Source organism: Rhinopithecus roxellana, chromosome 4, assembly GCF_007565055.1.
Source record: "Rhinopithecus roxellana isolate Shanxi Qingling chromosome 4, ASM756505v1, whole genome shotgun sequence".
In the NCBI taxonomy this organism is placed as follows: Eukaryota; Metazoa; Chordata; class Mammalia; order Primates; family Cercopithecidae; genus Rhinopithecus; species Rhinopithecus roxellana.
Genome location: NC_044552.1, coordinates 98,424,010 through 98,445,638, shown reverse-complemented (window position 1 = coordinate 98,445,638; position 21,629 = coordinate 98,424,010). Strand labels below are relative to the sequence as shown.

Sequence of the window (21,629 nt, the reverse complement as noted above, 5' to 3'; positions counted from 1 at the left end):
TTTTTATTAATCCAAAGCTAGAGATTTTATTTCTTCCATATGCCCAAAGTAATATCAACTCGCATTTTCTGTATGCCTTAAAGAATTTTTATTTAACATAATGAGAGTTTAATAACTTATATTAAAGACTGCGTGGTGCTCTTTCTGTTGCTGTTCACCAACTGTTTTTATGACGGTAACTTCGCGATCTGGAATGTGACCGAAAATGAGAATGCTTTGCTGTTTGTACTTTAGTTTCAGAATTGGTATACCCTTTGGGAGATTTACACGGGGATCTTGCTATTGAGTCAGAATGTCTTCCATGTGATCTTGATTTTGTTCCTGAGCTAGTCTGCTTTTGAGGTGAACTTGACTGTGATTTTCCTATTGACTTGGACCTTTTTTGTAAGGACTTGGACCTTGACCGTCCTCTAGAGCCAAAATTCCTTCTTGGAGTTCTTGACTGCCTTGCTGAGGTAGACCGCCTTGGTAATGATTTGGAACGAGATTTAGACTGGCTATAAGAAAATCGCCTGTGTCGAGACCTGCAAACATCCATAATGTTAGAGCATATATTTCATACAAAATAAGAGATCAGGAAACAACACTTTCAGGAACTTACATACTTTACATAACATTAGTTATATTTTTACTAAATAAGCTTAAAAAATTTCTCATTTTATCATGCATGCTTTTGGTTCAAACATAAGTAACAAGTTTGTATTATTTGTTACACTAGAATACATAGCCAAAAATTTTTACTTTGCTAGACGTATCTTATAGGGATCAGTTCTGAAAAATGCACTGCATATTTAATCTGGGTTATACAGCTCTTAAGAGGTACAAAAATCTGAAGAAAAAAAGATTAAAAAGTCAATTACTTACAGTTCAAATAATGCTTATAAAAATAAAAATCTAGATGCAGGACTTTTGGGTCCTGCCATGACAGAGAGCTTGTATTAGAATAATCTTCCCATATAAAACAGCCATATATATATATACACACACACATATATATTTTTGAGACGGAGTTTCGCTTTTGTTGCCCAGGCTAGAGTGCAATGGCATGATCGCACCTCCCCACAACCTCCACCTCCCAGGTTTGAGCAATTCTCTGGAGTAGCTGGGATTACAGGCATGCGCCACCACGCCCAGCTAATTTTGTATTTTTAGTAGAGAGGGGGGTCAGGCTGGTCTCAAACTTCTGACCTCAGGTGATCCCCCTGCCTTGGCGTCCTAAAGTGCTAGGATTACAGGTGTGAGCCACCACGCCTGGCCGAAAACAGCTATATTGAAAAGCTACACAACACTTATAGAACAACTGTTCAAAGGCACTGGAGGATAATCAACACAAGCAGGAAGAACCTGAGGGATTACAAGCCTTGGCTCTTATTACTAAGACAATTTTTCATTAGCCGGGCATGGCGGCGGGCACCTGTTGTCCCAGCTACTCGGGATGCTGAAGCAGGAGAATGGCAGAACCCGGGAGGCGGAGGTTGCAGTGAGCCGAGATCGCACCACTGCACTCCAGCCTGGGTGACAGAGCGAGACTCCGTCTCATAAATAAATAAATACATACATACATAAATAAAACCATTTTTCAAATGACAGCATGGAGGAGTTGAGCCCAACCAGAAAATGGCTTTTTGACTAACCTGAAGAAAGTTAGAATTCAGGGCTACCAAAATGGGTGGGACATGAGAGGCAAAAACTCTAGAGATGAGTAAATTCGAGATCAAAAAGTACCTCTAAAATTTGCCTACAAATTCTCCTTAAATCACTGGCCATCTTCTAAGTTGTGTGTGTATGGGAAGGGATTCCAAGGGGCCAGCAAAAAACTGGAATTCAGAAATTCAAGAAATGAGTTGAAATTTTTATCAGACACATGGTGCTGGGGAGAGAGATTACAGTCCAAACTCCCAAAAGGTCAATGAGGAACATTAGGCAACAACCCAGAAGGGCTACATTCTAGAGGCAAGGGCCATGCCCTAGGAATAAATACAAAGCCAAAACGAGCAGCTTTAACAACGCCCAAAACCAAGCCTTAAGATCAAAGTGATCCGCCAGTACTCTGCCTGCTAGAAAAAAAACAACTGTTTTTGGAGAATGATAATGTCATGCAGAGCCTCTACAATTTTTTGTCCATGTCCAACATGCTATTTTAAAAAATTATGAGGCATGTAAAAAAAACGGGCAAGAATAACTAAAAACTAAGGAAAATAAAAGGCAAAAGAATCATTCTCAAAGTGATTTGGATATTGGCATCATCAAACAGGAATTTAAAAAATTACTATGAATAATATGTTCAAGAAAATAAGAGGAAAAGACAAAACAGATAAAAAGATAGTTTCAGTGGAAAACTAGAATCTATAAAAAGAAACAAATAGACATTTAAAACTAAAAATATATGGTATCTGAAATTAAAAAGTCATTAGATGGTCTTAACAGCAATCTGGATTGGATATAGCAGAAGAAATAATGAACTAGGCTGGGTTCAGTGGCTCACACCTGTAATCCCACTTTGGGAGGCCAAGGCAAGAGGATCACCTGAGGTCAGGAGTTCAAGAGCAGCCTGACTAACATGGTGAAACCCCGTCTCTACTAAAAATACAAAAATTAGCCGGCCGTGGTGGCGCATGCCTGCAATCCCAGCTACTTGGGAGGCTGAGGCAGGAGAATCACTTGAACCTGGGAGGCAGAAGTTGCAGTGAGCCGAGATCGCACCATTGCACTCCAACCTGGGCAACAAGAGAAAACCTCTAAGTCAAAGAAAAGAAAAGAAAAGAAATAGTTAACTAAAATATCATTAGAAAAACATCCTACTGAAATACAATGCGAGAAAAGGAATTTTAAGAAATCCATAGAAGAACACAACAGATGTATAGCATACAGTCACACAGGCAAGAGGAAAGACTGAATAAGGCAGAAGCAATATTTGAAGATAATGGCATAGAATTTTACAAAACTAACAAAAAGCATGAACTCACAATTTCAAAAAGCTCAATAAACCCATGTAGACAAAGAAAACTACACTAGGCACATCACAGTGAAACTGATGAAAACCAAAGTCAAAGAAAAAATCTGAAAACTGGCGGGGTGCAGTGGCTCATGCCTGTAATCCCAGCACTTTGGGAGATTGAGGCGGGTGGATCATCTGAGGTCAGGAGTTCCAGACCAGCCTGGCCAACATGCAGAAACTCTGCCTCTACTAAAAATACAAAAATTAGCTGGGTGTGGTAATGGGAGGCTGAGGTAGGAGAATCGCTTGAATCTGGGAGGCAGAGGTTGCAGTGAGGCAAGATTGGGCCACTGCACTCCAGCCTGGGTGACAGAGTGACACTGTCTCAAAAAAAAAAAAAAATCTGAAAACCTTGCCAGAGAATGAAAGACAAATTACCTTCAAAGGAGCAATCATAAGACTGACAACTGACTATGGATATCAGAAAAACAATGGAATGACATTTTTAAAGAGAAAAATAAAATCACTGCCAATATAGAATTCGATCCTCAGCAAAAATATTTCTCACAAATGAGTATTAAAGATGTTTTCAGACAAAAGCTGAGAGAATTCACTATCAGCAGATGTATACTACAAGAAATACTAAATATTCACTGCCCTGGTACTTCCTGGTGAGCTGAAAGAGGAAAAAAAGAAATACTAAATATTCTTTAGACTGAAGAAAAATGACACCAGATAGTAACATTGAACTAGATGAAGAAATTTAAAAAGCTTTCTTTGGAGAATGATAACACCATGCAGAGCCTCTTTAATTTTCTGTTTTGTTTGTTTCTGAGACAGAGCCTTGCTCTGTCACTCAAGCTGGAGTGCAGTGGGGCAAGCATGGCTCACTGCAACCTCTGTCTCCCGGGTTCAAGCGATTCTCCTGCCTCAACCTCCCAAGTAGCTGGGATTACAGGCACACGCCACCATACCTGGCCAATTTTTGTACTTTTTGCAGGGACGGGGTTTTGCCATGTTGGCCAGGCTTGTCTGACCTCAAGTGCTTCACCTGCCTCAGCCTCCCAAAGTGCTGTGATGACAGGCATGAGCCACTGCACCTTGCCTCTCTTGAATTTTTTATTATATATTTATACTGAAAATATACTGATGTAGAATATATTCTGGAATAAATTCACAGAAATTATTAAATTTTAGAAATTATTAAATTTCATTCATTTTGTAGACAGCTGTAGGAAGCAAAATGAAGAAAATGTCCTTGAAAAAAAATCCTAACATAGTACAAGAAGGATGCTATAATATATTTGGACTAAAGAAAAGGGAGTTGAGGAGCAATTTTAACATTGTTAGGAACATTTAGAGTTCTAACATACACATTCCTTGATATAAAGTTAACAAAGATTTATGGAATACCTTTTTTTACATTCATTCATTCATTCATTCATTTATTGTGAGACACAGTCTTCCTCTCTTGCCCAGGTTGGAGTGCGGTGATGCAATCATGGCTCACTGCAGCCTTGACCTACTGGGCTCAAGGAGTCCTCACACCTCAGTCCACCTTCTCTCTCCCTCCCTCCCAGTAGCTGGAACAGGTGTGTGCCACCACACCCGGCTAATTTTTTTTAGTTTTAGTTTTGTAGACATGGGGGTCTCATTATGTTGCCCAGGCTGGTCTCTTGAATTCCTGGACTCAAGTAATCTTACCCTGGCCTCCCAGAGTGCTGGGATCACAGGTGTGAGCCACTGCACCTGGCCATAATACAATTTTTAAAATGAGAAAAACTGGGGTCAGGGAGGTTAAGCAATGGTCTGATAACAAGTACAAAGCAGAATAGCATTGTCCTGAAAGATGTGGTCCTTCTATCCCTGATACTCGATAATGACTTGAGACAGTCAGGTATTATACTTTACTTCCACCAGAAGGCAGAAAATGATGTGAATATCCACCTTATTTAAATCGAGCAAGAGAAAAAAACTGGTTCACTAAGGCTGTAATGCATTTAGAAAAATCAATTTAAATTATTTATTTATTTATTTATTTTTTTTTGAGACGGAGTCTTGCTTTGTCACCCAGGCTGGAGAGCAGTGGCGCAATCTCAGCTCACTGAAACCTCCGCCTCCCAGGTTCAAGCGATTCTCCTGCCTCAGCCTCCCAAGTAGCTGGGATTACAGGCGTGTGCCACCACACGCAGCTAATTTTTGTATTTTTAGTAGACACAGGGTTTTGCCATGTTGGCCAGACTAGTCTCGAACTCCTGACCTCAGGTGATCTGCCTACCGTGGCCTCCCAAAGTGCTGGGATTACAGGCATGAGCCACTGTGCCGACCCTGAATTTTTAGTATAGAGAGGATTTCACCATATTGCTCAGGATGGTCTTCAACTCCTGACCTCAAGTAATCCACCCGCCTTGGCCTCCCAAAGTGCTAGGATTCAGGCATGAGCCACCATGCCCGGTTCATATAATTAATTTCTGTTGTGATAAACTGGCTAGCAAAATAAATAACTTGAAAATACCTTTTCCCCTCCCCCCAAATTACTATTTAATATGTCTTCTTCAAAATATCTTTTCCCCTCCCCCAAAATTACTATTTAATGTCTTCTTCAATACTTGGAATTTATTCTTGATAACTTATTTTTTATAAGTACATTGATTTACATTAACTTTAGTCAACCACCTTTCACAAGGGATTTTATTACATTTCTTTTTTTTTTTTTTTTGTAGAGATGGGGTCTCACCATGCTGGCCAGGCTAGTCTCAAACTCCTGGCCTCAAGTGATGCTCTCACCTCAGCCTCCCAAAGTGCTGAGAATACTGCACCTGCACGTTTTATTCTATTTCTTCCACATTTAAACATTTTTAAAGTTAAAGACTACAAACTGTTGGGCACATTTAGGAAAATTTTATTTATCTAAAACTCATCACCTTTTTTTTTTTTTGAGACACAGTCTCGCTCTGTTGCTCAGGCTGGAGTGCAGTGGTGTGATCTCGGCTCACTGCAACCTCCGCCTCCCAGGTTCAAAAGATTCTCCTGCCTCAGCCTCCTGAGTAGCTGGGGTTATAGGCGTGTGGCTACCACGCCCAGCTAATTTTTGTATTTTTAGTAGAGACGGGGTTTCATCATGTTGTCCAGTTTGGTCTTGAACTCCTGACTTTGTGATCTGCCCACCTCAGCCTCCCAAAATGCTGGGATCACAAGTGTGAGCCACTGCACCCGGCTGAGTATGTATTTTTTTTTACTTTTTGTTTTCTGCTCACTATATATTATCTTCTTATGTAAAAAGATAAAGTTAAGTCTGTAACTTTAACATAAGAATTAATCCCATAAACCCAAGTTAAGTAACAATATATGATAAATAGAGAAGAGTGTTATCTTTTAACAAAAATTGATTATGTTCGTACATTAAGCAAAATGACTCAGCTGGACTGTTTATAAAAACTTGAAAATATTTTCCAGGCTGGGTACAGTGGCTCATACCTGTAATCCTAGCATTTTGGGAGGCTGAGGTGGGAGGATCACTTGAGCCAAGGAATTTAAGACCAGCCTGGGCAACATAGCGAGACCTACAATCTCTACAAAAAATAAAAAAATTAGCCTGGTGTGGTGGTGCACACCTGTAGTACCTGCTACTTGGGGTGCTGGAACATAAAGAAAATTGCTTGAGTCTGGGAGGTCAAGGCTATAGTGGGCCATGATCACGTACCACTGCACTCTGGCCTGGGAAACAATGAGACCCTATCAAAAAACATATATATTTATATATATTTCCTAGAAAAAGTAGAAAATGAAGTTTTTGGTCCTCTTGTATTTTGTACTCACTCTTTAAGGCTGTCTGACCGCCTCCTATTTCTTCCCCATGAAGAACTTCTACTTCGAGTTCTTCTTTGGCTGGGGCTTCTTGATCTCCTGTGATCACTTGGAGAACAAGGATGACGTTCTTTTGATTTCATCTGGCCTGGTGCTGGAACATAAAGAACAAGACTTATGACATAATTTGTTACCTGAACACCACAGTAACAACCACTCAACTAGTAATCATTTACTAAAAGAATTTTAAATTAGAAAATGAGTCATCACTGAAACTCATTCTGCTGAATAAATAAAATCTGGCATTCAGTCACACTTACTTTTGCGATCACCTTGTGCAAACTGTATTTCAATTTGACGGCCACATACCCACTTTCTATTGAGGTTATAAAGAGCGTCTTCAGCATCTCGAACATCTTCAAATATGACCAGCTGTTAAGGACACTTTGAACACGAGATATCAAGTAAACATATTTTAAAAGTATTATTTACATATGAAATGAAATTAATATGAAAATCAAGTTCACGTTATTAAGTTCACATCTTCAATATAGTATGAATAATCAGAAAAAAAACTTTCACTTTTTCTCATGAAAACAAATGACCCATTATGATTTAGAAGAGTGAGTCTAAAAATAAAAAGAACAAAACAAACATGTAACTGTACTTTTAGTGTCTACAATAGTGTGGCTGCAGTATGCATGTATAATTTGAAAACAAGAAAACCAAAAAAAAAGGTCCAAATTTGGCTAGCATTATAAAATTACAAACTGTTTAGGACTCACTCCCTTCTTTCAGATAAAGGATCCATCAGGTTTTTCACTGAATATCAGCATGAGGAAGCCTTTATTCTGAAATTAAAATTACTCTTTCATTAAAAGGCTTTTAAATTTGACATTTAAGAGACATTACTTATAAACAAAATTGCACATATACAAGTGAGTTAAAACAAAAAACTGATTTAGTCCTTTCAAAATGGTATCTACTTTTGAACCTACCACTTCAAACATTTATTTTGTTTTTGTTTTTTGAGATGGAGTTTCCCTCATCACCCAGGCTGGAGTGCAATGGTGTGATCTCAGCTCACTGTAACCTCTGCCTCCCAGGTTCAAGAGATTCTCCCGCCTCAGCCTCCCAAGTAGCTGGGATTACAGGTGCCCACCACCACACCCTGCTAATTTTTGTATTTTTAGTACAGACGGGGTTTCGCCATGTTGGTCAGGCTGGTCTCAAACTCCTGACCTGAGGGGATCCACCCACCTCAGCCTCCCCAAGTGCTGGGATTACAGGTGTGAGCCACCGCACCCCGCCAAACATTTATTTTATTTTTTTTTCTGAGACGGAGTCTTGCTCTGTCGCCCGGGCTGGAGTGCAGTGGCCGGATCTCAGCTCACTGCAAGCTCCGCCTCCCGGGTTCACGCCATTCTCCTGCCTCAGCCTCCCGAGTAGCTGGGACTACAGGCGCCCGCCAGGTCGCCCGGCTAGTTTTTTGTATTTTTAGTAGAGACGGGGTTTCACCATGTTAGCCAGGATGGTCTTGATCTCCTGACCTCGTGATCCACCCGTCTCGGCCTCCCAAAGTGCTGGGATTACAGGCTTGAGCCACCGCACCCGGCCGCCAAACATTTAAGTTTTTACTACTTGGGATATAAATATAAAAGAAACATAAGAGCAATCTGTAAATATCTGGAATTACATATACTGGTTTGTAATATCCCACTAAACTTCCTTATGTATATGAATTATATAATATTAAACCTAGCTATAATGGAAATTAGCTATATAAAAATAAATAACTTTTTTTAGGAGGTTGTTCACTGGTTTAATTAAAAAAATAACAAACAGAAAAAGCTCAAGATACGCAATATAAAACGAGACTGGCAATTACCTCAATGTCACTTGATCTTGAACCTTGACCTTTACTCTTTAAGGCTTGCAAGATGGACTTTACAAGAGACGCAGAACCAACAAAATCAGACTTGGCTTTGACTCTGGAACTCTGAGTAAATGTAGGAAAGCCGAAGTCTCAACCTGGTGTTGGCTTTGTCTTTTGCTTGATAAAGACTTCCCCTCTTCCAGGTCTTTATATCTGTGTCCACCCTCCCTCTTTACTCCTTGATGCTTGAACTTTAGGTGCCTTTTGTCTCGCCTGCTGGGTTTATGCTTGGATTCTAGCTAACAGGTTGGTTCAAACTGGGGGGTGCTTGCCAGCTACTGTGGACTGCTTTAGATCTTCTGAGATAAAGAAATAAACACATTTAATTAGGCAATATTAATCTCGTAACATATGCCACTGAATACATATACGTATAAGCACGCATATACAGTATATTCACATGCACACAATAAAATAAAGGATATTGAACATAAGCAAATCCTCTTGGGCGGCGAGTGTAGAAGTCAAGTGGAATGTAAACGTCTACTATAGGGCCATATCGACCAAACTCACGGCGCAAGTCCTCAGGCCTGAAGTGTTTTAGAAATAAGGCAAAGAAATATGAATAGCTGGATTAAAATATTTTGCCTACAGAAATCCACTTGAAACCTTCAAAAGAAAGAACATCATCTAGACCAGCATTATTTAAAATTGTTTTCTGTAAGAATCATGCAGGTTTTGAAAGAAAGGGAAAAAAAGGAAAAAAAAATTCTCAGGCCAGGCGAAGTGGCTCACACCTGTAATCCCAGCACTTTGGGGGACCAAAGTATGTGGATCACTTGAACCCAGGAGTTCAAGACCAGCCTGGGCAACATGGTGAAACCCTATCTCTACAAAAAAATACAAAAATCAGCCAGGTGTGGTAGCATGTACCTGTAGTCCCAGCTACTCGAGAGGCTGAGGTGGGAGAATCACCTGAGCGTGAGGAGGTTGAAGCTGCAGTGAGCCAAGATCACACCACTGCACTCCATCCATCCTGGGTGGCAGTGAGACCCTGTCTTGAAAAAAAAAAGAAAAAGAAAACACCAAAAAAACCTCCCCAGATTCTCACACCTCTCTTACAGGTTCTGATTCAGGAAGTCTGGAATAGAGGCTGGAAATCTGTATCTTTACAAGCACTCCAGGTGGTTGTTACGCTTAATTTCTAGAAACACTGACCCAGGATATCCACCTCTGAAAGTTATTATAAGATCTAATAAGTAATTGTTGCACTAAGAACACATTCATTTTGCCTCACTTTAATTTCATGTTTATGTTTATCTTGTTTTCAGATAGCAAGAATTAGATTCTAAAGAAGTCCTAAAATTATTTATCAGGCTTTAAAGAAAAATGGATGTTTTAATATTAAACATAAAACAAAGTAACTACTGTATTCCCAAATTTGATAGGTATTTCGAGCCTGCTATATGCCTTCTAGTGTGATTAGGAACTTCAGAAGGGATACCAAAAAAAATTAAATAGCATGATATTCATCTTCACGGAGCTACAATTTAACTGAAGAGACAAAATATTTAGCAATAATAGCTAACAGTTACAGTGCATTTATATATTAGCCACTGTTCACCTTACAACCACTTAATTCTTACAACTTCCCTGGGGTTATTTACAGATGATATAGACAAATTACGGGTGATACAGACAGATTTCAGGTTATTTACAGGTGATACAGGCAGATTACAGGTGACACAGACAGATTAACCCTTCTAAGGTCACTGAGCCAGCAAGTGACAGAGCTAGAAATCAAATTTTCAGTCTCACACTGGTCCATCTTAACCACTACACCCTACTGCTTCATGGTGCTATCACAGGGATTCTGCATCAAGCTATGATCATACAATGTGGCTCAAGAGAAATAAAGATTCAAAGATGACTAAGAAGCTTCGAGCTTGGACAAATGGAAAAAAGATGGTGTCAGTGACAAAAACTAGCAAAGAGCTAGATCAAGGAGGAAGAAAAGAGGCGAAAGCAACTTTCAGGTTTAGAAATGCAGAATTTGAGGTGATGGTAGAACATCGATAAGAGCTCTATAAGCAACAGAAAATTGTGATTATATGCATTATATTAATTAGTGTGTATTAATATAATTATTAGAAGCCAGTGATTAAGGCTAGAGATGGGGATTTAGAAATTATTACATATAAGACTCAACAAAAATTGACTAAGCATCCACTATATGCCAGTAGCTCAGTCAATATTATGACATACTTTATTTCACTTAATACTAATAGAACATGTTTGTTTTTACTATTAGTTTTTGAGGACAGTGACAACGTCTTTTTCTTTCACTTATTCAGAATTCAGCAAATATTTATTGAGCATCTACTATGTGCCAGGCTCTAGGAATATGATGAGAAACAAGAAAAACACAATTCCTGCTCCCACAGACCATGGAGTGGTATAAAGGGTCTCAACCTCTCCTGAGTACTGTAATCATCCGTGAAGGGATGTTACAGACATAGGCACCCCAACCTGATGCATTAACTCTGGACCTAATTAGTATTTTCCTTAGTGAGGCCCAGTTATGTTTTATTTTTTCAGGATTTCATAGGCAATTCTGAGACTGAAGGTTGAGAATCACTGCTAAAGTAGGTGTCTTCACCAGCGTATCTCTGTACCTAATGTAGCTGCTGGGCACACGGTAGGTACTCAATACACATTTGCCTATCAACGAATAAAGAATACATTACTGTTACCATTTAAGAGTTAAGGAGACTGAGGGTGAGAGAAGTTACCTTGCCCAGCGATCTACACAGCCAGTAGCAGAGCTAGGATTCAAATGAGGGTCTCCTAAGACAACAAATCCCATCAACCAAATGTAGTGGCTAAGAGGAAAGGGACCACAGATAATATAAAGGAGGAGGCTGGAGCACTGTGTACCACAGAGGTCTGGAGTCCTGGAAGCCAAGGGTGATGGGAGTCGGATGGAACAGGTCTTTTCAAAACAGCCAATTCCCATTCACTGTCTCCACTCCCTCACCTGTTAGCTGTTGTTTTGTTTTCATTTATTTTTGTACTTTTGGTATGATCTACTTCAACATTCAAAAAAGTACAGAGAATAATAAACACCCACGTATCTACCAATAAGATTTATTTTCTGGCCGGGCAAGCTGCCTCACGCCTGTAATCCCAGCACTTTGGGAGGCCGAGGCGGGCGGGTCAGGAGACCAAGACCATCCTGGCTAACACGGTGAAACACTGTCTCTACTAAAAATACAAAAAATTAGCCGGGCGTGGTGGTGGGCACCTGTAGTCCCAGCTACTCGGGAGGCTGAGGCAGGAGAATGGTGTGAACCCAGGAGGCGGAGCTTGCAGTGAGCTGAGATCGCGTCACTGCACTCCAGTCTGGGTGACAGAGCAAGACTCTGTCTCAAAAGAAAAGATAACAAAAAAATTATTTTCTCAGTATTTGACATATTTGCCATGATTTTCAGTATTTTTTAAAGAAATATTACATCCTTCTGTTACCAACGGAGGGTCTTGACAATGAGTCCTCCAGGTTCTTGGCATTTTTAACGAAGAACTGGACAAAATGCACAAAGCAATGAAAAAAATGAAGCAATGAAAGCACAGATATACTGAAATGAAAAGATAATCCACAGAGTGGGAACAGGCTCAAGCAAGCGGCTCAAGTGCATCCATTACAGAACTTTCTAGGGTTTAAATACCCTCTAAGGTTTTCCATTGGTTACTTGGTTACACCCTATGTAAATGAAGACTTGGCCCACCACCAGTCTGATGGAGGGAGGTGACCAATCAGAGGCTGAAGCAAAGCTACAAAGTTACACATGAAGACTTGGCCTGGGACCAGTCTGATTGGTTGCAGGAGGGGACCAGTCAGAGGTACTTTCCATTTTTTATCTGTAATACAGTGCAAAGGGAGTAGCCTCTGATCCTTTTGTCACTTGGGTGTAGAGAGGTGGAGTTCTCCTTTTGATTCAGTTCTAGGAAGTCAGTGTGAATCAGCCTTAGGTTCCCTGCCTCCAGACCCTATTCTCCTGCTTCAGTATCACTAGCAGAGAAATTGGTAGGCTGGAGGGTATGCCTATCTCAGCTTCACTACATGTTCTTCAGAGTGGCCCAACCAACTTACATTTCCAAAAACACGTGTTAGAATTCCCACTGTTGCCCAGGCATGGCAGCTGACACCTGCAATACCAGCAGTTTGGGAGGCCAAGGTGGGAGGACTGCTTGAGCCCAGGCGTTCAAGATCAGCCTGAGCAACATAGTGAGACCCCATCTCTACAAAAAAATTTAAAAAAATTAGCTGGGCGTGGTGGCTATAATCCCAGCTACTCAGGAGGCTGAGGAAGAAGGATGACTTGAGCTCAGGAGCTTGAGACTGCAGTGAGCTATGATCATGCCACTGCACTCCAGTCTGGGAGACAGGGTGATACTTGTTTTGTCTTTTATTTTTTTTTGGAGATGGAGTCTTGCTTTGTCGCCCAGGCTGGAGTGCTGTGGCGCAATCTCGGCTCACTGCAGCCTCAACCTCCTAAGTAGCTGGGATTACAGGCATGTGCCACCACACCCAGTTCATTCTATTATTAGTAGAGATGGGATTTTGTTATGTTGGCTTTTAAAATTCCTCTTGAAAATATGTTGTAGTTTTTTGTGCACAGGGTTCTGCATGTTTTTTGTTAACTGTTTTCCTAAGTATGCCTTTTGATGCTATGGTAAATGCAATTTTTAAATTGTCATTGTTTTCAATTGTTTGCTGTTAATATATAGAAATAAAGGTTTTGTAAATTTACCTTATATCCTCATAACTTACTAATTAGTTCTAGCAGTTTTTTTGTTCATTCCCTAGTATTTTCTATGTAAACAAATATGTCACCTAAGAATGGTTACTTGTATCTTTCCAATTTTTGTATTTTATATCTTTTTCTTGCCTTGTTGCACTGGTTAGGACCTGCAATAAAATGTTGGAGGTTGTAAGAGTGGCATTCTTTTCTTGTTCCTGATTCTACAAGGAAAGCATTGTCTTTCATCATTAAGTATGATGTTAGCCATGTTTTCTATAGATGACATTTATTAGGTTAAGAAGTTCTCTTCTATTCCTAGTTTGCTCACACTTTCTGTTTTTTTTTTTGTTTTTGTTTTTGGAGACAGGGTCTCAGATCTCACTCTGTCACCTAGACTGCAGTTCCATTAATACACTATATTTGACATTAAAAAATTATTCCTTTATACAGTACAAAAGCAAAGATATTATTTTTCCTAAGCCACATCTTGTTTCACCAGTGAAAAGAAAACACAAATTTTAAAACTTTATGTATTTTGATACCGAGTCTCACTCTGTTGCCCAGGCTGGAGTGCAACGGCGTGATCTTGGCTCACTGCAACCTCCTCCTCCCCGGTTCAAGAGATTCTCATGACTCAGTCTGCCTGGGATCCTCAGGTGAACCGCCCACCTCAGCCTCCCAAAAGTGCTGGAATTACAGGCATGAGCCACCTCTCCCAGCCTAAAACTTATTTTTAAAATTTCTCCAGTTCTTGTGTTCAATTTCATTTCTGTCAAATTTTACACGAATTCACAAAGCCTTTTAGTGTCTTCTGCTTTTAATTTTCTAAAAATTGATTTTGTTTTAAAACATTCCTAGTAAATAAAATTTGAAAAATATTTGAAAAAAGAGGAAAATTAAGTCCTACTGTCCAAATGAGTTTCTTTCTAGTCTCATTTTCTTTTCTTTCTTTCTTTCTTTTTAGAGACAGGGTCTTACTCTGTTGCCCAGGCTGCAGTGCAGTGGTGCAATCATAGCTTGCTCCAACCTTGAACTCCAGTACCTAGGACTACAGGCACCCATCACCATGCCCGGCTAACTTTTATTTTGTAGAGATGAGGTCTTGCTATGTTGCCCAGGCTGGCCTTGAACTCCTGTCCTGAAGCAATCCTCCTGCCTTGGCTTCCCAAAGCACTGGGATTACAAGCATAAGCCACTGAGCCTGGCCCTAGTCTCATTTTCCATATATAGTTTTTCCTTTTTTCATTTTTTAATATAGTTATGCACCACATAACAATGTTTCAGTCAACGATGAACCATATATATCATAGTGGCCCCATAATCTTATAACAAAGCTGTCCTAGACAGGTGTACCTTTTAAAAAATCTTGTACACCATATTTTTAGTGTCTTTTCTATGTTTAGATACATGTAGGTAAATGTCTTACAATTGCCTACAGTATTCAATATTGTAACATGCTATACAGGTATGTAGCCTAGGAGCAACAGGCCTTACCACATAGCCTAGGTGTATAGCTGGCTTTACTATGTAGTAGGTTTGGGTTTGTACAACAACAGTATCACCAAATGGATTTGTCAAAACCTGTCTCTGTCCTTAACTGATGCATGACTGTAATTGAAATCATGCTGTGTATATAATTTTACATACATTTTATTTAACATTTTATCCCAATGATTTATTATTATTATTTTTTTTTGAGACACAATTTCACTTTATCACCCAGGCTGGAGTGCAGTGGCCAGTACTGGCTCACTGCAACCTCTGCCTCCCAGGTTCAAGCGATTCTTCTTCCTCAGCCTCCCTAGTAGCCAGGACTACAGGCAAGTGCCACCACGCCCAGCTAATTTTTGTATTTTTAGTAGACACAGGTTTCACCATATTGGCCAGGCTGGTCTCGAACTGACCTCGTGATCTGCCCACCTGGGCCTCCCAAAGTGCTGGGATTACAGGTGTGAGCCACCGTGCCTGGCCCAATTTTTTCTATTATTAGTAGAGATGGAGTTTCACTATGTTAGCCAGGCTCGTCTCGAACTCCTGACCTCAAGTGATCCACGCGCCTCGGCCTCCCAAAGTGCTGGGATTATAGATGTGAGCCACCGTGCCAGGCCCCAAAGATTCTGTTTATAAGCATACTAAATGTTAAAGGCTATTTATTTAATTATTTTTGAGACACAGTCTCACTCTCACCCCTGGAGTGCAGTAGTGCAATCTTGACTCACTGTAGCCTTGACCACCTGGGCTCAGATGATCCTCCCATGTCAGCCTCTCAAGTAGTTGGACGACAGGTGCGCACTACCACACCTGGCTAATTTTTTAATTTTTTGGTGAGACAGGGTTTTGCCATGTTTTCCTGGCTGGTTTCAAACTCCTGAGCTTAAGTGATCCACCCGCCTCAGCCTCCAAAAGTGCTGGCATTACAGGCATGAGCCACTGTGCCCTACCTTTAAAGCTAATTTAAAACATGTTTACATGTCACATTGCTAACTTATACTGTATACCACTTGGTACTAAAAGGTTAATATAGATTACATGTGATGATTCTAACTTCATATCATCATTCAACTGCTATTCGATCTTAGGCAAAATACTTAACCTAAATGTTGGTTTTTCATCTATAAAATGGGGTTAATAAAGAACATACGGCCAGGCATGGTGGTTCATGCCTGTAATCCCAGCGCTTTGGGAGGCCAAGGTGGGCAGATTACCTGACGTCAAGAGTTCGAGACCAGCCTGGCCAAAATGATGAACTCCCATCTCTACTAAAAATACAAAAATTACAAAAATTAGCCAGGCATGGTGGCACACGTCTATAATCCCAGCTACTCGGGAGGCTAAGGCAGGAGAATTGCTTGAGCCCAGGAGGTGACAGAGCAAAACTCTGACTCAAAAAAAAAAAAAAAAACCACAAACTATACATTATAGGGTTACTGCGAAAATTTAATATATGTAAGGTTTTTAGTATGGCACCTAGTACACAGTGAGTATTCAACAAATGTTAGAGATTATTTCATTCATGCAATATAATCTTGTAAAGTTTGATTGTATGCCAGTGGCAGAGCTAAAAAAACAAAAGTGAAAAAATGGAAAAGGAAATCTGTACATCTCAACTATCAGTCTCAATCACTCATTGGTGAATGAAGTACATAGATCAGAGATCAGGTGTCACCTGCAGATGTGTTTTATTTGGCCTGCATGACGTTTAAACATTTAAAACAATGTGTATAAACATGAAATTGCCAATATTTTACTGCTTTTATTTTTTATTTTTAGTTTTTGAGACAGAGTCTTACCCTGTCGTCCAGGCTGGAGTGCAATGGTACGATCTCGGCTCACTGCAACCTCCACCTCCTGGGTTCAAGCGATTCTCCTGCCTCAGCCTCCAGTAGCTGGGATTGCAGGCGTGCACCACCACGCTCAGTGAATTTTTTGTATCTTCAGTAGAGCCTCAGTCTCCCGAGTAGCTGGGATTGCAGGCGTGCACCACCACGCTCAGCGAATGTTTTGTATCTTTAGTAGAGACGGGGTTTTACCATGTTGGCCAGACTGGTCTTGAACTCCTAAACTCGTGATCCACCCACCTCAGCCTCCCAAAGTGCTGGGATTACAGGTGTGAGCCACTGCGCCCGGCCACAGCTTTTATTTTTTTAGACTTTCTAAAGGTCTCTCTGCTCCAGGCTGGAGTGCAGTGGTATGATCATAGTTCACTGTAACCTTGACTTCCCAGGCTCAAGTGATCCTCCAACCTCAGCTTTCCCAGTAATTGGGATTACAGGTGTCATACACCAGGCTATATTTTACAGCTTTATTTATTTTTTGAGACACAGTCTCACTCTGTCGCTCAGGCTGGAGTGCAATGGCCTGATCTTGGCTCACTGCCAACCTCCACCTCTGGCGTTCAAGCAATTCTTGTGCCTCAGTCTCCTGAGTAGCTGGGATTACAGATGCCAGCCACCATGCCTGGCTAATTTTTGTATTTTAGTAGAGATGAGGTTTCACCAGGTAGGCCAGGCTGGTCTCGAACCCCTGGCTTCAAGTGATTCACCCACCTCAGTCTCCTAAAGTGCTGGGATTACAGGCGTGATCCATTGCGCCCAGCCTTATATTTTACAGCTTTCAAATCTACAAATGGGATTTTCTTTTTCTTTTTTTTTTTTTTGAGACGGAGTCCTCGCTCTGTCTTCCAGACTGGAGTGCAGTGGCGCAATCTCGACTCACTGCAAGCTCCACCTCCCGAGTTCACACTTCTCCTGCCTCAGCCTTCCGAGCAGCTGGTAATACAGGCGCCCACCACCACACCTGGCTAATTTTTTGTATTTTTAGTACAGACAGGGTTTCACTGTGCTAACCAGGATGGTTTCCATCTCCTGACCTCGTGATCCGCCTGCCTCAGCCTCCCAAAGTGCTGGGATTACAGGCGTGAGCCACCGCACCCGGCCATGAACGGGATTTTCATATGATTCAACTTAATACTAACATCTAAAGACTGAGTTTACACATACAAAATCCAGATTTCTGATTTCTCTTTAAAACTAGGAAGATATGTTAACAGTAAGTCCAGATGTCTACATGGCAGCTGTCAGCTGGAGCCTAGAGGCAGATGCTGCTCCTTTTAGATGGCATATTTCCTTTTCTATTTGCTATTCTATTTCTATTTGATAGTCCACACCATCCTACTGTGCCTTATAAGCTGGCAGCCTCACTCGTTTGTATTACCCTGGCCGGCCCCTGTGAACCATTAGAATTGGAAACCTCTGATTTTTCTACAGACACCCTGAAAAGGCTTGACGCTTACTCTGTTTTCAAGTTGTCTGTTCAACTGCGAGGTTTTTAAATTCTGCCCAAATCATGAATTTTGTTCGTGTTTTCTATGTAATATATTGATAAACAGACTGAGAGAAGAAATGTAAACAAGGCACCTTTTAGATGTTAACTAAGATATATTAATCACAGCATATAGTTGATACATGTACTTGGGGTGATCAAATAAAAAATACTTGGCCCGGCACGGTGGCTCACTGTGGCTTTGGGAGGCCGAGGTGTGCGGATCACTTGAGGTCAGGAGTTGGAGACCAGCCTGGCCAACATGACGGAACCTCGTCACTACTAAAAATACAAAAATTAGCCGTGTGTTGTGGCATATGCCTGTAATCCCATCTACTCGGGAGGCTGAGGCAGGAGAATCGCTTGAACCCAGGAGGCAGAGGTTGCAGCGAACCAAGATCGGGCCATTGCACTCCAGCCTCGGGGACAAGAGCGGGACTTCGTCTAAAATAAAACAAAATAAAATAAAATAACTAAAAATAAAAAATACGTAACATTTATTTACTTCTCAAAGGTAAATTATAATACTCATCTCAGATGACTATGGAGTCAAGAGCTCCATATATCTGTACCTGTCTAGTCAGTCCCAGGTAAATCACTAAAACTCTTAGCTTCTGCTCTCCCTTATGTACAATAAAACAGTACTGCATAGGTAGAAAGGTTGGGGGAAGTAAATGAAGTAAGCCCAGTGAAATGAAAATGTCTATTAACACCGTTCCCTCTCCCCCGTCCCCAATTTCTCCAGCTCCATTAAGGAAGGAAGTGCTATATGAAGAAGTCATTCCTTAATATCTGTGTTCAGACACTCTGTAGACAGAATTCTCAAAAGAGGGGTAGGGCATCAGGATCAACCAGGTGAGTCTATCCTCAAGCCATTAAAAAGGGTGTTAATACTGGACTCAGAACTTTAAAAGAAAACCGCACCGATCTCATTCATTGAAGTTATTTTTTGTGTGCAGAATAAAATTGTGTGAATAAAATGCAAGCAGCACCGTCTGTAAGTAGACCATAACTGGGGGAAAGAAACTGTAAGGCCCAAGTACGCATTATGGTACAGTACGTTCTCACCAGCTCCAATTCCTCTTCATCTAGGAGGGTTGGACGCGCGGTTTTATCGGGGCATGGCGACAAAGGGCTGAAACGCGGGCACTCGCTGGAGCAAAAACCCTCCCGGCTCGAGGCGGGGAGCGATCTGGGCTCCGGAGAGGGGCGCCCCGTGCCCCCACGGCCCGCTGGCTGCGGCGCTGAGGCGCGGAAAGCGGCGCGGGCCCGGCAAGCGATGTGCGCGGCGGCGGGGCTGAAAGCTGGCCGGGAGGGCGGAGGCGCGAGTCCCGCCCAGGCCGCGGAATAGTCAGCGGGCTCACACCTCCCCCGGGGAGGCGCCTCCGCCGGCTGCGCAGCCTGGGCCCGCGGGGAGGCTCCGCGCAGCCCCGCCGGGCCTCGGCCGGGCGCCGCGGCGCGGCCGTTACCCCGCCCCTCCTCCGAGCCCCCAACCTGCAGCCGCGGCCGTTCACCTGGTGGCATCCGCGACGTTCCTGATGAACAGGGAGGTGTTGGGGGGCCTCGTGTAGCGAGACATGACCGCTTCCTCCGTTCGCTCTGGGTGTGCCAGCGGCCGCTAGTCTCGCTCACTCTCCCGCTACCACCGCTGCCGCCACAGGAGCTCCGCCGCCCCCGGCGCGACCCCCACCCCTCGGCCTCAGCCCCGCCAGCGCGCAGCCGCAGAGGCCGGCGCAGAGGGGGCGCAGCGCTGCGCCAGCCTGGACGCACGGGCCGGGGGCGGGGGCGGGGCCGGCGCGGCCCGGGGACCGCGGGAATCCCGAAGACGGGAGCGTGGCTGTTCGGAGGCTCTGTGAGATTCGGGTATGGAGGGTCCTGGAGTGCGACGGGATTTGGGGAGGGGGCGGCGGGGGCCAGTGTATGTCAGGAGGACGGAAGCCAGAGGGGGCTTGGGGCCGCGGCGGGGACGTCGGGGGTTAGAGGACCTAGAGGTGGTGGCGGGGCTGCGGCTGGGCAGAGGTGGGGGCGGTGAGAGCCGCGTTCAACCGCGCCCCCGCCCAACCCCCCCGGCCCTCAGCGCATCGTCCTCAACCCAGGACCTTGGCAGTTGGTAGGCCTCCTGCCCCTCTGGTCTTGAGCCTTTGGCTTTTCAACTGTGAGGTCTCGGTTTTGTTCGGATTTGTTTTTTAATAGAGACGGGGTCTCTCTGTGTTGCCTAGGTGGTCTCGAACTCCTGGGCTCAAGCCTCTCCTGCCTCGGCCTCCCAAAGTGCTGGGATTACAGGTGTGAGCCACCGCGCCTGGCCTGTTGGATTTTTAAGTATTAGATGATTCTTAATCCTTTATTCACTTGGGACATAACACTCAGCTGTGAGTACATTCATTCAAATGTTTATTGAGCGTCTACCATGTACCAGGCACTTAGCCTGGGATATAGCAATGAACAAACAGGCCAAGCCCCGCTCTCAGAGCTTACTTTCTAGAGAGGGGGACAAACGAATGTACAAATGAATACATGATGTAGAAGACAGCAGTTAAAATGCGGGGACAATTAAGCAAAATTTAAATTACCCTCTCCCCATTCCCCCAAAATGTTGTAGCCCATTCCCTTCTGGTTAGACTCTTGTCTTCGCCTTGCTCCTGTGGCCTGCAGGCACAGCCTGTTACTCAGGGCTGAGACTGTAACCAGGCAACTCCTAAGTGTGAAGAGTACCTCTTTTCGCTCTCTGAAGTGGTAGGCTTTGAAGAATACATGTCATGGTCACCCTTCTAGCTCACAGCCCTCCCAGAGGCTGTGGAGGTTCCTGGGTCTGCAGCTGTACTGGAACGGTGGCTATTCTTTCATTCAGAAGGGATTGCTTTGGCACTGCAGGCACAGGGCTAGACTGGCATTGTGCCTATTCCCCTGGAGCTTAGAATTTGGTAAGGAGGCAGAATCTAACAGTCACACTGGTAAAGATACAGACTATGATACAGGGCTATGAAAAGAACTATATGTTGCTGAGAGCGGGCATTGTGGGATGATGAGCAAGGCTAGAGGGTCACTTATGTTCCCTGAACAAGTCTTGAAGACATGGGTAAAGAATGGAGAAGAGTAAGTAGTGCAGTGGAACAGCACGTGCAAAGGCTTTGAGGCAATATAGTAAACGAGGCAAAACAGAAGCATGAAGCTGGAGAAGAGTTGGAAAATGAGGCTGGAGAGCAGGCTGGGTTCATAATACAAAAGCTTAGAATGCTCACTATGTGTTAGTTTGCTAGGGCTGCCGTAACAAAGCACCACAAATTTGGTGGCCTGAAACCACAGAAATTTATTCTCTTGTACTTCAGAGGCCAGAAGTCTGAAATCCAGGTGTCTACAGGGCCATAGTCTCTCTGAAGGCACTCGA

At 42.7% G+C, this 21,629-nt stretch overlaps 1 protein-coding gene and 1 long non-coding RNA gene across 2 annotated transcripts in view; one reads left to right on the top strand and one right to left on the bottom strand.

Annotated features, from left to right (window-relative positions):
• LOC115896805 overlaps positions 1 to 21,629 on the top strand; it is a 36,876-nt gene that overhangs the window by 3,070 nt on the left and 12,177 nt on the right. The window contains exon 3 of the long non-coding RNA XR_004056686.1: positions 13,988 to 14,079. This is a non-coding gene — a long non-coding RNA (uncharacterized LOC115896805). The remainder of the gene's footprint in view (positions 1 to 13,987; positions 14,080 to 21,629) is intronic.
• Positions 73 to 20,029, bottom strand: SRSF12 (serine and arginine rich splicing factor 12). Its single transcript, XM_030928128.1, has 5 exons — positions 19,759 to 20,029; positions 9,088 to 9,211; positions 7,066 to 7,177; positions 6,758 to 6,899; positions 73 to 524 (listed from the first exon to the last, which is right to left on the bottom strand). Exons 1-5 carry the CDS (start codon positions 19,821 to 19,823, stop codon positions 155 to 157), a joined length of 813 nt encoding a protein of 270 aa, XP_030783988.1. The 5' UTR covers positions 19,824 to 20,029; the 3' UTR covers positions 73 to 154.

What these genes read in the sequence shown, in the direction of transcription:
- SRSF12 (XM_030928128.1), bottom strand. Translation starts at nt 19,823, where the DNA reads ATGTCTCGCTACACGAGGCCCCCCAACACCTCCCTGTTCATCAGGAAC. An exon ending in AACGTCGCGGATGCCACCAG is followed by an intron (nt 9,212 to 19,758) that starts GTGAACGGCCGC and finishes AAAACACTTCAG; the next exon opens with GCCTGAGGACTTGCGCCGTG. An exon ending in CGGTCAGACAGCCTTAAAGA is followed by an intron (nt 525 to 6,757) that starts GTGAGTACAAAA and finishes GGATGTTTGCAG; the next exon opens with GTCTCGACACAGGCGATTTT.